The sequence below is a fragment of the Lycium barbarum genome, chromosome 9 (genome assembly GCF_019175385.1).
Source record: "Lycium barbarum isolate Lr01 chromosome 9, ASM1917538v2, whole genome shotgun sequence".
Taxonomy (NCBI): Eukaryota; Viridiplantae; Streptophyta; class Magnoliopsida; order Solanales; family Solanaceae; genus Lycium; species Lycium barbarum.
In genome coordinates, this window is record NC_083345.1 from 122152179 (window position 1) to 122168796 (window position 16618).

General features: G+C 35.1%; 2 protein-coding genes across 2 annotated transcripts; both read right to left on the reverse strand.

The window, feature by feature from the left end:
- Positions 1–261: 261 nt before the first annotated feature.
- On the reverse strand, positions 262–4538 carry LOC132609770 (light-harvesting complex-like protein 3 isotype 2, chloroplastic). The gene is made up of 3 exons (XM_060323919.1): positions 4165–4538; positions 1658–1801; positions 262–734 (listed from the first exon to the last, which is right to left on the reverse strand). Exons 1-3 carry the CDS (start codon positions 4463–4465, stop codon positions 484–486), a joined length of 696 nt encoding a protein of 231 aa, XP_060179902.1. The 5' UTR covers positions 4466–4538; the 3' UTR covers positions 262–483.
- A 4183-nt stretch (positions 4539–8721) lies between these two features.
- On the reverse strand, positions 8722–16347 carry LOC132609771 (GATA transcription factor 26-like). The gene is made up of 8 exons (XM_060323920.1): positions 15832–16347; positions 13150–13527; positions 12220–12652; positions 11480–11552; positions 11048–11151; positions 10729–10915; positions 10186–10306; positions 8722–9361 (listed from the first exon to the last, which is right to left on the reverse strand). Exons 1-8 carry the CDS (start codon positions 15869–15871, stop codon positions 9048–9050), a joined length of 1650 nt encoding a protein of 549 aa, XP_060179903.1. The 5' UTR covers positions 15872–16347; the 3' UTR covers positions 8722–9047.
- Positions 16348–16618: the final 271 nt, after the last annotated feature.

Here is a 16618-nt window from a genome sequence, read left to right on the forward strand (position 1 = left end):
AAATGAGAAACACTGTTCTCCCACCCTGAAAATGAAACTTGTATAGCTATTCTCGCACTTAAAAGTATTGAAAATGCAGTTATTTCGTTCTGACGTCTGAGAAATCTATATGCAGCCAACCGTTTGGGACAACCGCAGTTTTCGAAACTCGGGATGATGAGACCACTCCACTTGAATATGGACTTAGTTCACTTGGCGTAGGGCTCGAACTTGTCACTTAGGACACAAGTTCCTCAACCTTTACCAATTGGAAATGCAATATTCATGATCATCAAAAAGACTTTACAACAAAGAAAAAAAGTTAAAAGTTAGAAATCATTGCCCAGAAGCATAACAAAAAAGAAAAAAATGCATGGCAGCTCAAGCACTACAACAAAATGGAGAATTGGATTAACAAGTTCTCTTCCGACTAGCATCATAGAAGGATTACTGAATTACATTCTACCAAAAATTATGAAAAGTAAGGTCATACGACGAACAATCTCAAGAATCCTTCGAGCTGCTTGAGGTCTCGTCTTTCCAAGATGCTTGCCATTGCTTGTCATAGAAAGTAGTCTCTTCCAGCAACTTTTTGATGGTTTCTAAATCCTCGTTCTTGCGGATTAGGAGGACACCAGCCACAGCTACAAACAATAGTGTTTTGCAAAAGAAGTTTCCCATTTGGTCGACGAGGCCTACACCAGTCAAGCTGTCCACAAAGTAGGCCATAAAGAAACCAACCATTGCAGCACGACCTGTATAAAACATTCACAATGCTCCTTAGTTGATCAGCTTAATCCTAAGATAATACACCTATTGCTTTGTGTGTGAAAGCAGGAAAAATTGCGAGGAAAAAGGATATGAACCTCCTTTAGGGGTCGTTTGGTTGTTGGTTAGAGTTATGCAAGTATTAGTAATGTAGGGATTAGTTATGCAGGGTATATTATGGAGACTTAGTTATTCACGTATTAGTATTCCATCTTCTACCCTGCATAAATAATACATAGAGTGACTCATAACTATACATGCTTTAGTTAGTTAGGATTGTAAAATGATGACCAAACACTATACTTGGTGTACTGAATTTTATACGAAACAACTAAAATGGTATTAACTATACTAGTTTTAATACATAAATAATTTCCTTCCTGACCAGCAACCTCTTAGGGGTTGTTTGATTCAAAACAAGGTTATCCAAGGATTATAACCAGGATATAATTCCACCTTCTATATGGGATACATCATTTTGGTATAAACTTTATCCAAGTTTTAGCTAATATCAACAACTAAACACTAGACAAACTTATTCCCAAATTTTATACTGGGATAACCCCGTAATCCCTATAACCAAACGACCCCTAAAAGAGATGGTTCAAAGCTGGAATAGTCAGAGAATAAAATTTAAAAAAACAGTTAGAATTACATCTCAAATAGTGTCCCTTTCTGTATTTTTTGGTCCTTGTGTCATAAAAAGAATAGAATTTTTTTCAAAGCAACTGTTTTAAAGAACGTCTAACATGCAATTCCTTTTGGATTTAAATTGTTTTGTCAACGTTTTGGATTCCCTGAGTATTTGAGGGGACAAAACTCTTTTTGCTGTTCATATTCGCACCTTCCTGGTGCAAGTAATGAAATTTCGGCTACTTATCAAGAAAAGGGAAAAAGGATATGAGCAAACCATTGAGACGTTCTGCTTCAGGAAGATGGAACCTTTTCATCCATGCCCACCAAGGAATAATTGAGGTGTCGAAAACCACAGGGTCTTGGTTACTTGATGACTCGGGGTTATCTTCCAACCATCTCCTTCTCCTAACCTCTGCAAAAGAATAACCATCAGTTGTTAAATTGTGATAATTTCCAAAAATGGATGAAAGTGAGACATTAATAATGTCTACTACCATTATGTTACCTTGGTCTTGGTCACTACCCAGTGTAATCCCACAATAGTGGGGTCTGGGGAGGGTAAGATGTACACAGCCTTACCCCTACCTGGGTAGGGAGGCTGTTTCCGATTGACCCTCGGCAACCCTCCTCCTTTATCCGGGCTTGGGACCGGCAATGTGAGCGAGCTCACACAGGCGGAGTTACCATTATGTTACCTTCTCAAAAAAAAAAAAAAATGTCTACTACCATTAGGCACAAGCCACACAACCGACTAAATCTTAAATCAAGCAACCCGATGTATTATTAAGAAGGCATCAAATGTAGGTAAACGACCTGAAGAAACGATGAAAGATCACAACTTTTTTAAGTGTATTATCAAATGAAATTAGTGAAGCCTTCAGATAACAACGGAGGAAAAAGGATCAGGTTGTAGTTAAAATGTAACAACTGCACATAATCTGCTATAATCCATCAATACAGGAAAGTCTTCCCAACTGTTTTCTTCATTTTATGTAATATTTTGGATTAAGACGCATGTTATAATGAACAACTTGTCATAATGTCGGTAATTACATCAAACATACAGATAACTCTAACTCAAGAGTTTCGATGAAAACCAGTAGTTTTACTTCATACTAGTTTCATTTAAAGCTCATTCTCAATTTTTTAACAGTTCATCACTTCCCCTGCTTAGGGTTCAAAGGCGTTTACGCGACACTTCTCTTACTAAATACAACTCGCTCTGTTTCAATTTATGTGTCTCACTTCCCTTTTTAGTCTTTTTGAAAAAGAATGCCTCTTTCTACATTTAGCAACTCTTATATTTCCATATCTCACATGACATGTTAAAGGCTACAAGATTCAAAGGGCATTTTTGGTATATTATACATTTCTTTGGTTTAAGACTACAAGATTCAAAAGTATCTCTTATATTCTTAAACCCCGCACAGTCAATCTAAGACACCTAAAATGAAATGGAGAGAGTGATGCCTTTTGACTTCTTCTTTTGGTGTCCAAAACTCAGCACTACGCCATCTCTCGAAACACTGGGATGCCATCCAGATTGAAATGATCAAGTCATATAAAACATCTATATGGCAGCATGCAGGCACACCCACTTTCATATCAAACTACTATTTATATATACTTCTTTTGTTTCATTAGACTCTTCCTTGTTTAGTCTGTATCAAAAGGAACAAGACCTCTCTATATTTAGATACTCGATAAAATAGTCAACGTACTTTCACCGGAGCATCTTTTACTTCTGTATTGTTTTCTCAAACCTGTTTTGAAAATGCTTTTCTTGAGCCAAGGGTCTACTGGAAACAACATCTCTACCTCACAAGATAGGGATAAGGTCTGCATACACACTACCCTCCCTAGACCCCACTTGTGGGATCTCACTGGACACTGGGTATGTTTTTCATAAAATAGTTGAGGCGCACGCAAACTGGACCGACATGCTCTTACGCCATAGAAATGACATGGCATGTGCATGATCAGAAGCTTTCAAATGGTACTTTTGTAATGTGCCAAACTATTTTGTTCTTTCTAGAAAAAACTTCATACCTAATCAAACATCTCTACATAAAATGAAACAGGGGAGCAGTTAAAAAGTTTGTAAATATAAATATTTATGCTGAGGCCCATACATTGTCACAAATTACAATGGATCATTGGCACTTTTGCCCTTATTTTGTGCTGGTCTTTAATTTTGCCCCTCAAGGTAAATAACATTTTTCACGGGCATAAGTTTATATTTTTCGCATGATAATATCTCACAAGTTATGCCCGGCCATAAGTTCAATTGCTAAGGGCAAAAATAAAAGACCAGCCTCTTTGAAGGGCAAAAGTGCAATTTTTTCAATTACAACTTGAGCCTATGGTACGTATTGTCTACTTTGGCCCAATAGGCCTCACGTATTTGTCCACTGGACTACATCATCATCGAGACCAAACACGCGCGTATTATATGAACATGTGTTATGCCTCATAAAACTCTTCACTTTCCTCTCTCGTATGCCTATGCCATACTATGAAGTTAAGTCCAGCAAGTAGAGTTAATTAGTACCAACTGCCAAGAACATAACTTAAAATTAGCCAAAAACAAATTTTTGAACTTAGGTTACTTCTACTTCGTCATATAAATGAATCAACTTCAAGAAAAACCTCAACAAAAAAATCAAGTTTTAGAACTTTGGTTACTTCTAGTTAGTCATATAAATGCATCACAACTTCAAGAAAAAGCTAAGAAAAAAAAAAAAAAAACTGGAGATGAACAAGACTCTCACTCAACTGCATCAATGACAGAATCCCAATGAACTTTCCCATCTTTCTCAAATTTCTTCAAATCCCATGTCCCTCCAATCCACCTACCATCCTTAAATTTCCTCACAACTTCAAATGATCCATTTGAGTTTAAAGCCACCCCATTAGACCCCACAGTGTTTTCTTGCTCAATAGTGACAGAAGTATCATTAATGGCTTTAAGGGAAATCAAGAAAGGGAAATGGGATTTCTTGAGAGTTATTAAAGGAAGATAATGTTTGTTGGTTAGGTGATGTTTGGGAGGTGAGAGAGATGAGAATAAAGCCATGGACATTGTTGTAACTGTGAGTTTTGGTAGAAATGGTGATTTTTGGACAATCCTCAGCCACAAAGATGTGGACTTTTGTATAGCTATTTAAGTACTACGTCCACTTCACTAAAGTTTAACAGCTTGCTTGGATTGTTGTTAGTAACCTTTTTGTACTATATGCTACTCCATTGTTATTTTAATTGTTATGATAATGTATTATTAAATTCGTTGTTATATACCGGTGAAAAGTGTCATTTTATATAATGGTGGATTTGGTGTGGTTGTGTAGTTATCTTTTTTCCCCCTTTACTTGTGCTTTTTCTTTGTAACATTGTAACCTCATTCTTTAAATTATTGGTGTATGCCATTATGAAATAACGATGCAATATATTCGAACATTGTGTTTATCAAAATAATACTTTCTTCGTTTCAGAAAAATTATCTTACTTTCCTTATTAATTTATTCCAAAAAGACTGACATATTTTTATATTTAGCAACAATTTAACTTTATGAGATGATTTAAAACCACACAAATATTTAAGACTTGTTTTAGACCACACATTTTAAAAGTTTTACTTTATTTCTTAAACTCCATATAAATTAAATTAAGATAATTTTTTTAGACAAAGGAAGTACAACACAATATAATATGTTTTGCATTTTGAAGAGAGTTAAAGAGAGATATGGTTTGTGGGTTAGGTGGGGTTTGGGAGGAGAGAGAGATGGGTAGTGGGGTGGGGTGGGGCTGTTGAGAATAAAGCCATGGACATTGTTGTAACTGAATGTTGGTACAAGTGATTTTTGGACTATCCATAGCAGCAAAGATGGGGACTTTTGCATAGCTATTTAAATAACTACTCCCACTCTACTTGAGTTTAACAGCTCGTTTGGATTGTTGTTTGTTTCTTTTTTTCTTTTTCGTTTTTCATTTGCTGTTCGGTATTTCTATGACCCTGACTAATTTGAATTCATAGCATAAGGTCAATTTAAGGGAAATTGCTCTTTAACATGATTTTTTTTTTATACTCAAAGCTCAAACTTGAACCTTTGATTAAGGATATCCGATGATTGTTGGTTGTTTGAATGATTGTTACCTTTTGTATCGTATGTTATTGTTATTTTAAATATAAAAAAATTAATTTAATTGTTATTATTTAAATTTTATGGTAATCTATTATTAAATTTGTCCTTATATAATGATGAAAACGATGCAATATATTCGAAAGTTGTGGTCATCAAAATAATACTATAATATAGTATTATGTTTGCATTATTAGTGCAATTTAATAAGTATTATAGTCAATTATATATTTTACTTCAATTTATGACTTAATCGTAATAAATTGGCATAGCTTGATGCAAATATCGGACGTGAATAAAATTCATAAAACTGTTGGAGTAGGTGTAAGATTGAATAATTTATGGTAGAGTAGTTGTCATTAATCAACATATATAATTGTTTTTGAGGCAACAACGTCCTTTTCTTCAATTTAAGAGTATCTTTTATCATGCTGATGACAACCAGAATGGTGTCAAATCTTAAGCTCTATTAAAGGGGTACCCTATTAAAGTGCACTCCCTCCATTTAGAGAGTTGAATAAGAGTATCTAAAGACATAAATACTATTAAAGTAGATCATATGCCTGCATAATAACATCTAATGTAAGTATTATATTACTATTACTAGTGTTATTTGACCCGGGCTTAACTGATATTAAAATTAAATTTGCAATTACCTTCTCTCTCTTTATGATATTAAGTTATTGAAAGATTAGTTCGACCTTTTCTACAAATTCCAAAATACTAAAGGCTCTCCAAGAATTAAAATTGCACCCAAAGTATTTAAAAATTGAATAAAGACTTTTTTGTCCTTATTTTAGACTTCTTTTTAGCATTATTTATTTATTTAATTTAATTTAGATTTAGACTTTGGAAATTTCTTGAGATCCAACCTAACTATAACATCTGTGTGATTAAAAACATCCATTATGAACTATAACACTTTCTTTCAAAAAGAAGAAAAATAATTTGGTTCAAGAGACATCAATTATATATGTTGTATTTATTCTTTCGATGAGATGTTAGCAGATGTCATTTTCATTTAAGATATACATAGTACAATGAAAATATGAAGAGAATTAATGACTTTTCTTAATATAATTAAATTCTTTTGCTTTCCAAAAACTTATGTGATGAGGAAATGACACTTCTTCCTTTTGTTAGTTTATAAGTGACACATTATTTTATAAAATGTACATTCTAATCATTTTTTAAACAAAAATAAAGCTTCAACACTTCATGCTTAATTTAATCATCTATCCCTATGCTAAACAGACAACCTCATCCTTTTTTAAATCACACACCACCATCCCCCCCCCCCCCCCCCCCCCACACACACAAAAAAAAAAAAGAAACAAAGGAAAAAATGGTACTCAAAAACCTTAAATATGACTGCTCCCTTTTGTTACAATTGTTTGATACTCCCTTCGTCCCAATTTAAGTGTCTTATTTTCTTTTTTTATTTGTCCTAAAAAAGGTGTCTATTTCTATATTTAGTAAGTTTTGACAAGTTTTAGACCACAAGATTAAAAAGACTACACGCATCTTTAATTTAAGACCACAAGATTCAAAAGTCTCCCTTTATTTCTTAAACTTCGTGCCCAGTCAAACTAAGACACTTAAATTGGAACGGAGGGAGTATTATTACTATTTCTTGGAAAATTAAATATTATGTAATATTTAGGTACACAAGCATAAAATATGTCGTTTTCTTTAATTGTGCACATCAGTTATAGTTGGAACGATTCTAAGGATTTATAGGTTATTGAGGCTAATGCGTATATTAAAGGAGGTGACATATTTTAAGTAGTTAACTTATCTATGTAATAGACATTTGAGAATACACGCAAAAGTATTTTTAAAATTTAAATAGAAAATGTCTAATAGAAACATTATCATGTGTTCGGGTACTTAATTGAAATAAGTCGTAATTTATGTGTTCATTTAAAATTTACTGACAAATTTAAAAAAAAAAAAAAAAACTAAGCCAGTAAAGCAATATATAGTAGGAGAAAAATGAGGCATATAAAAGAAGCTATAGTACATTCCACATCACCCCTCTCAATTATATAAGCAATAAAGGACAAATAATTTGGAAGAGAAACCTTTTGGTTAGCAACCATTACTTAGAATCTAACTAAGTAGTTAGTAACCATTAGTTAAAATCTGAGTGACTACAAATCGTTAGATTCCTTCTTATTAAAAGTAGTAATTATTCACGTATAGCAATCTCTACATTATTATTAATCACAGATTTTTTTGTCTCTTGAAATATGAATTTTGATCTCCCATAATTTTCACCCATTTCATCGACTAATAGACCATATTCTTGGAAACCCGTGTTCATTTCTCTTTTTAAGACATGCTTGTAAGTTATAAGGAGGATAAGTAGGGATAGCAACGCGCATGGACAGAGCGCGTTTGACCTTATGCGGGGTGAGGTTAGGGTTGATCAATTATGACATGAATGGGAATGCATACTACGAAGGATAGGGTCGAGTTTGATACATCAACCGTCTACTCAATATCCCTGCACGATTCCTTTGGTAATCCCCTTCTTCTTTACGGCTGATCTTTGCCCTTGCTTAGGTCCGCTATTCATGTTTTTGTAGTTCTAAAGGTAGGGATAACGAGCAGGGTGGGGCAGGTTTGACCTCATGCAAGGGGGAGGGGGGGTTGGTTCTAACCTTATGCGTGGTAAGGTCGATGCAGATCACGTTGAAATAATATTTTGCGGGTTAAGACACAACCCCCACTCCAACTATTACTTGTTTGGTTGGAGCTTAGACGAGCTAGCAGAGCCAAGGAAAGAGGAAAGCCCGTCATAGAGCGATCGACTAAAAGTAGAAGAATGCTAGCCTGATAGAAGGCGTTCTCTCAAGAAAAAGATAGCCCATTTCTCTTCTTTCTTTTTTATTTCAGTTTTTTTTTCCTTTTCCGAGGGGAAGGCTAAAGTATAGATCTACACTTCCAAAAAAAAATACCAGACATGAAAACAAATGCCTAAGATACTTTTTGAATTTAATCCTTCTAAAACTAAAAAGAATTGACACTCTTTCAGTTTTCTCGGCCATGAAGGAAGATTGCCTCCACGATCAGTGCCTGCTGCTACTACCCCCACCCCTAACCCAACCCTGTAAGGAACTCCACTCCCTCCATCTAGAGAGTTGATGAAGTTTTTAGGAGGAAGGAATCCACCATCAATAGAACTAACATAAAGTATGGTGCCCATAATTAAGCCAAAAATTTAACTCTATCCAATATTTCTAGTCATTCATTACCACCCTGCATTTTTAGCCATATTACACAGTGTTTGACAACCTATACAAAAGGGGGGAAACAACCAAATCGATATGCTAAATCCCAAAAAAAAAAAAAAAAACTGTTTTAATATAGGTCTACCGCGAAAAGGTAAAAGGCAACCATCCGAACCCCTTTGGAAAATTCCATATAAGTTTGCATGGGATATGCAACACTACCATATTGTTTGGCTTTTAACTAGTTTTTCGATATCCTAAAGAAAGCAAGCAAAGTATGATGGTATTGTTAGGGACGGACGAGATGTGAAGGGTACATTGAGCTACTACTAGTACTTGCTTGAGTAGTAAAACTTGACGTAGGTAAGAGTAGTTCTGCCTGAGGGAAGTAGCTGTTCGATGGCACGTCCAGCAACAAGTCCTGATCGGAATTTTCGTTTGCAGAACGGAAAGAATCCAGCACAAGGGAACTATTCCCAGAAGGCAACGCGAACGAGCTTCTAGGACTGAAGCAAGAAGAGCCATCGTTGTCTACTAGTTCCTTCTGCTCATAGATGCTTTTCATCACCACCCTCTTCGGGCTCTTCATTGTCGTTTTTGCACCTGAAGCAAAATAGCTCGTAAATCTTAATTTGACAGCATAAGCAAATATGTAATCAAAGAACACCTTGCACATGGAAATGGAGCAAGGGTTCTTCGGTGGGGGGTGAGGGTGGGAGGTCTAGTAACTTTGGTCCAAACTTTGTTTATGTCTGAGGAAATTCATTCAATATGTACAAATGATTAATTAAGAATCCAGTAACTTAAAGGGGCTAGAATCCGAACTTATAAACTTCAAATCCAGGCTTCACCTCTATCAAGGAGGAATATTCCTGTATATTTGCACATGATTTGAACAATGGTTTAGTTTGAAAAAGGTCTACGGAGAATATATTAGAAGAGAAAAATGCATGACAGAATTTGATGGACTACAAGAAACTATAACGTCCTATCAATTTTTTCCTTTGTGATGGTACTATAGAGATATAGGTTTTTTTATACCAATCCTTCTATCAATTTTTTCCTTTGTGATGGTACTATAGAGATATAGGTTTTTTTTTATACCAATCCTTCTAACATCTCTTACTTTAAGCGAGTGAGTTTACTCCCTAGCGATTATAAGGCACGAGACAAGCTACGTGGTTGCTTATTTGTGAAGAAAATAAGCCATTGCATCGTAAGGAACATTTCTAAATCTTACGAGTTATATGACACCATGCATAACAAGTTAAAGAATTCAGCTGGAAAACTAATTCCGAGTCCTTATCTAACTTCTCTTGAGTTTTCTTTACCATGCAAATTTTACTCGTCTCCGACAGAAACAAGTCTTATGACAGACAAATTGTCACATGTCATAAGGGAAAAAGTAAAAGAGGAACACAACCAACCAGAATACTTCAGATGTTGCCCCTCCCGTGGTTTCTTCACATTCACTGAATGACATGTGCCAATAACATTTGGCTCTCCGGGAACTTCAGAACCGCTGCTACTATTCTTACATTTCGTGTCCTGCCAAAGAACAAATTAGCTTCAAGTAGGGTGCACTTTACATTTAGCAGATGTAACATAAAGATGGTGGATTATACACTAGAAAAGAAAACGGGATTAGCTACGAACTCGTCGCCAATCCATCGTTGAATTGCTCGTAGTTGACAGAACTTTTTATAATCATTGCTAAATAGAATTAGCAACGGATTTTGCAGTTTAGCTGCAGATTTATCCGTCGCTAATTTTTTTGTAGTAGTGATATGTTCAATATATATGCAACGAATTGTTAGTAACCAGGTAAGGGTTACTTGAGCCAAGGGTCTTTCGGAAACAGCCTCCCTACCTCCACGAGGTGAGGTAAGGTCTGCGTGCACTCTACCCTCCCCAGACCCACTTGTGAGATTACACTGGGTATGTTGTTGTTGAATTGTTAGTAACCAAACCTTGAGTAAATTATATTGTTGCACCCACTTGGACTTTGCTAAATAGCACATTATAAATCTCTTCAAGGTTCTGCAATCTTCTAATTTCACTCCCGGCAATGAGTTATCAAAAACGCCTTCTGCAAGAAGTTTCTGGAAGGAAGAGAGGTTCTCCTCAAATTGAGAGCTCTCAAACACGCTTCTAAGACTGCAGATAGATAAAAGAACACGAAAACAATCAGCTTGTCGAGCTTACCAATATCAAGTTTGCTTTATTTTTGAGATCAATATAAAGCCAAAACATGACCGAGAAAGTGAAATATAGAGAAGAGGGACAAACCTATCTGGAGGAGCAAAAGAGTCGACAGATGGTAAGTACTTTAGTAGTTGCTGTTGTTCGTCACTTGACAAGTGTGTCATGAATTCTTCATAATTAAGTATATCCTGCACCAAGCATTCACATAATCTTATCAATTATTTTATTCATACCAACAACATTGAACACTGAACAACCTAGTGAAAAATCAATTTTGGAAATGACTGAAGACGTGTACTATTGAAGAGGAAGCAAATCCACACAAGTCAAAAGTTAATAATGATAATCAAAAGATGAAGATCATTTTAAGTCTATAATATAGGGAAATATAATGGAAATGGAGTCATATTCCAGCAGAACAGACATATTGATCTTGTTAGAACATGCTATGGTTTGTATTAATTGAAAGCAAAGCGAAATTTCTTCATAGGAAATATAAATGAGAGAGTAACGGACCTTCAGGTCTATATAGCGAAGGGGTGAATTATGATGTCCAAGAATCTGTAGTTTTTCAAGGTGATCCTTGTTTCTGCAATTTAAAAATAAATAATCAGAAAGATGGTGAGCATACGCCAAACTCACTTTAATGGTCGAAGTATGATGCTACAACAAGTGAAATAAAACATTTGTAGTCACAAAACAATATTGTGGACTTATGTATGTGGTTAAGAAAATGTGTTGATCAACATAATATATGTTCCAGATCCCTATGTGTTCTACCTGTATAGCCACGCTACATGATTCAATTTTATGGGTTCTGGATTTTAGAAAGACAACTTCAAGTGTTAATAACTGGGTTCAAAATTTAATGTTTGTGTCTATTTAACGATTTTTTAACACAAATACACTGTTTGAGCAAAAGCTACTGCGTTCGGCCAACACACATACACTGTTTGAGCAAAAGCTACTGGGTTGGGCCGAACCCATATGCAATCTCTAGCTCCGCCCCTTGCTACACTGACTTTAGCATATATGATGCATTTAACAACTAACTTTCTGTCTAAACCTATGATGCTCAGACTCTTCAAAAATGGGGTAGGGTGCGTTTTGGATCCTCCAAAAGTAGTGCATTTTGGAGGATCCGAGACAGGTGCAGCAACATTTTTGAAGAGTTCGAGCAACATAAGTCTGAACACATGCAACACAAAATTTCCTAAGAGAATTTACATGCTATCAAGACTAAAGGGGAAAAGCACCTTTTAATCTGGTCTTGTTCCATCGTCGGACCAGTAGGTTTCTTGGTTCTCTCAGTACCTATATTTGGTGAATTGACACCCTTACTAATATTTACAGGAGGGGTAGTCAATCGTGAATAAGCCTCACTGACATAACGGTGCTTGTTGTCAACGGAAAGAGAGCTAGCTTCTGATTCCTCTTCTCTACCTATCGAACTAGGATGCCGAATCAGCACACTTCCATGACCTATCTCAACAGAAACCATAGGCTTGTCACTCTCAAAAAGCAAATCCTCTTCAGAGGATGCAGAGAAGTATGAAGAACTTTGTTGTTCATGTAAGATGGTATATAGGTCTTTGGTGAGCTTTTCGACTGAAGACGGCCTTGGACGATTAAAACAAGTTCTCTTCCTTGAAGGCACCGTTGTATCCCATATATTGGATTGCGCTGGGCCTGAAAACAAAAAACATGCAGTAAATATTTCATCCAGCTATTGAGATCAAAGGGATGGAGAGCACAAAAACTCCAAAACAGAAACATAAAACACAAGAAAATGCTAAAACAAATTACTCCCTCCATCCCAATTTATGTGTAGGTGTTTGACTAGGCACGATGTTTAAGAGGAAACGAAGACTTTTGAAACTTGTGGTCTAGAATAAGCCATAGAAATTATGTGGCTATAAATCATTTCATTAAGGGTAAAATAGGAAGTTTGAAGTTAAATTGTTACTCAATATAGGAAGATGTCATTCTTTTTCACATGAATTGGGACGGAACAGAGGGAGTAATAGAAGTAGAACATAAACAATAGGCATCAACAAATCTGACTGCCTATACAATTTCTCAACTAGCTATTAGAATATGTACATATGTAATATCTATCTCCGAGAAACAATTAATTCAGTCTCCATATCAAAGAGAAATGTTTGCAGTTCTTGGCTTTTGGTTACCTGTCAAATCACTTCCTTCAGCACTACCAAACTGTGCACAGCTCTCGGTGTTTGAAACGGCAGAGCCAGAACTTGACCTATTGCTAGTATCTTCATCAAAACCCTTTCGGAAACCGAGATTATAATCAGGAGGAGGAGTTCCAACTTCAGCATTATTATCATGATGAATTTGCTTTCGTTTCAGAACCTTTGCCTCTTTGTTGTTCTTCATAGACATGCTTTTGAACCTAGAAACTCTGTGTTCCTCAAAGTTACAAGGTTCTGCTCTTGCATGCAGAGGAGTATAGTTCGCCAAAGTCCCTTTTGTTCTCCACCGAGATCCGCATGCGTTGCACAGTATTGGCTTTTCTGGAGGTCCATTACGCCAAAGTGGAGTACCTGCGGGATGATTTTAATGGTTAAGACTGTACTCAAAGTAAATGATCTTGGGAAGAATGAACGGTATCTAAAAAACTGAAATTTGGAAACAACGGAAGCATCTAAGAAATACTCCATCTGTTTCAATTAGTTTGTCTTAGTTTGAATCTGCACGGAGTTTAAGAAAGTAAAGAAGACTTTTGATCTTGTGGTCTTAAACTAAAGATATGTATAATGTACTAAAATGCCCTTTAATCTTGTGGTCTTAAACATGTCATGTGGAATGTTTAAATTAAAGAGCTGCCAAATTAGGAAAGAGGCGTTCTTTTTTAAAACAAACTAAAAGGGAAAGTAAGACTAACAAATTGAAACAGAGGGAGTATAAAAAACATAGAAAGGAGTAAAATTGGGCAATGATGGTCACTTTGTATGCAAATCAACAAAATGACATACAGGCTTTCTTTATCAAGATTTCAATTGCAAAAGATAAAAGAATGTTGACAGCTAAAGTAGACAAAATATCAACAAGAGACTCCTCCGTTTAATTGTAACAAAATAAGTACACAAATAAAGAAAGCAATTCATTAATCATTGTCAAAAGAAAGTTGATGAAGTTGTTATTCGGTAGAGCAACCAATCAAGCAAAAGAAACTCAGCTAAGACTGGAATTACATAAAGACACAAAAAACTCCAGAGGATTTGCCATTAGAAGTCATTGCATTGGATAGACTTAAAAAGCCATGCTCAACAATTTATACTCCTAAGAACAATAAAAGGGCAGCAAGGTGCACGAAGCATCTCGCGGTCACAGAGTGTGCAAGGAAGAGCGCCAGCCCAAAGGAACAAGAAAGCATTTCCAATATCCAAGATGACTTTAAGTAACATCATCGTTGGAGAGAGTGTCCAATTTAACAAGTCTTTCTGGAGATTTTCAATTACTTATAGTTCCAACCAATGAAATTGCAAAAGGAACAATAAAAGGGCAGCAAGGTGCACGAAGCATCTCGCAGTCACAGAGTGTGCAAGGAAGAGCGGCAGCCCAAAGGAACAAGAAAGCATTTCCAATATCCAAGATGACTTTAAGTAACATCATCGTTGGAGAGAGTGTCCAATTTAACAAGTCTTTCTAGAGATTTTCAATTCCTTATAGTTCCAACCAATGAAATTGCAAAAGGCAAAAGAGGACTTCCAAGAAGACTATCAAATGTAACAACACTAATTTTTTTCCGGAGTAATTTGTTCTACTATGATTGTCATGCAATCCCCAACAACAACAACAACGCCTCAGTCCCAAACAAGTTGAGGTCGGCTATATGAATCCCCATTTCTTCATTTAAGCTCATTTCATATCATCACCGTACTATCAAATCCCCTTACGGTTTTAAATGCAACCACAATGTCTGTCAAAATGGTGGACCAACTCGTCACAATGTCGAGACCAACCCAAGCAGGAGCTTCAAACAAGCAACTTGGTTCATGGGATACAGATTATATAAGATAAAAGTTCAAGCCTTCGCTTAGTGAATCGCTAATAAAGAAAAGTGCTGTCATATAACTTATATGAACCCGTAATTGAAACAAAAGAATGAATAAGCAATCAAGCAACATGAATATAGATCATTCATTATCAAATTGTCATTTTTGTTTGGCCTTTGCTCCCTAAAGAACCATATCAATGCCACATTGAGCAAGAATTCAGCCTGCACCAACATCAACTTAGAATATAAGCGGTGCATTTCCACATTTGGGAACTATGATACATGGACTACTTATAGGTATCCTATACAAATGTGACTAAGTATCTGGTATTGCTACGCGCAATCTTTTGCTATCGCGTTGGACTGAATCCGTTCGATATCAAGGCAAATGAAGGATTCATATCACATAGCCTAGAAGGGAAATCAAAAATTCAAACACAATCAACATACCCCTCCAATTCTCTTGGAAAAAATAAGGGAATAAAATGAACACAAATATTCTACAACAGAGTCAATGGCTGGAAAAAACATCAAAAGTAAACCAGTTGCATAAACAAATTCTAACTCAAAAACTCAGTATTGAAAATTCAGAGACTTAAGCAAACATATCAACAGTACAAACAAAACAAACTCAATAACCAAATGAAGTGAATAAATAACACTACATATCAATCTTTATTTGTTCAATGTGCTAGTAATCTTTTCAATATTGGGTATCCAGTTCCATTATTGAACAAAACACCTAAGCAAAAAAAAAAAAAAAAATTACAAGGGTAAAATCCACCTTTCTTGAAAATTCACAAAAAAAAAAAAAAAAAAAAAACAATTGAAAAATTAAGAAACTCACTTGTAACACCACAGTGATAGCAAGGTCCTTCCTTTCCCATCTATCCAATCTTTTTTTTCACCAAAGTATATATTTTTACAAAAATAATTAAATGAAACACAAAAAGGAAAAGCAAACCAGTCTTGGTGAAGAAAAAAAGCTTCTTTTTTTTTACCCCTTAGGAAATGAAAAAAGAAAAGGTATAAAAATATAATCTTTACAAGTTTTTGATTATTCTCTTTACCTTTTTAATAGCAAAATTTATATGGTTTCTTGGTAGAATAATTTTTTCTGCAAAAACCACACTGAAAAAAGCAAAAAAATATATGAACAAGTTTATCAAGAATTTGAGATGGGATTTTTTTTCTACTTTTTTTTTTTTTTTTTTTTTTGGGGCAGTAAGCTGAATTTGTTTGTACAAAATTTAATGGACAAATGAAAGACCCATTGAAGGAATCTAATAAATGGTTTGTAAAAAAAGGAAAGGATGGAGTTGAGTTTGTGTATGACCTCTTTGTTCTATTGTACTCTAATGTAAATTTGTAAATGAAGTAAATGTTTCAACTTTCTTTGTTATTAATTTTCCTTTTTTTTTTCTTTTTTTTTTCTTATACTCAAGAGGAAAATATTATACTATACTATTACTTAGTAGGCGTTTGACCATGAAAATCAAATATTTTTCACTTCATTTGGAATTTTGCAGTTGTAATTGAAGTTGACAATGGAGTTGTGTTTGGTTATAATTTTTGTAAAAAACATCTGGTTGTTTGAATGTATTTAAAGTGAAAAGTGAAAATAGGGTTTTAGG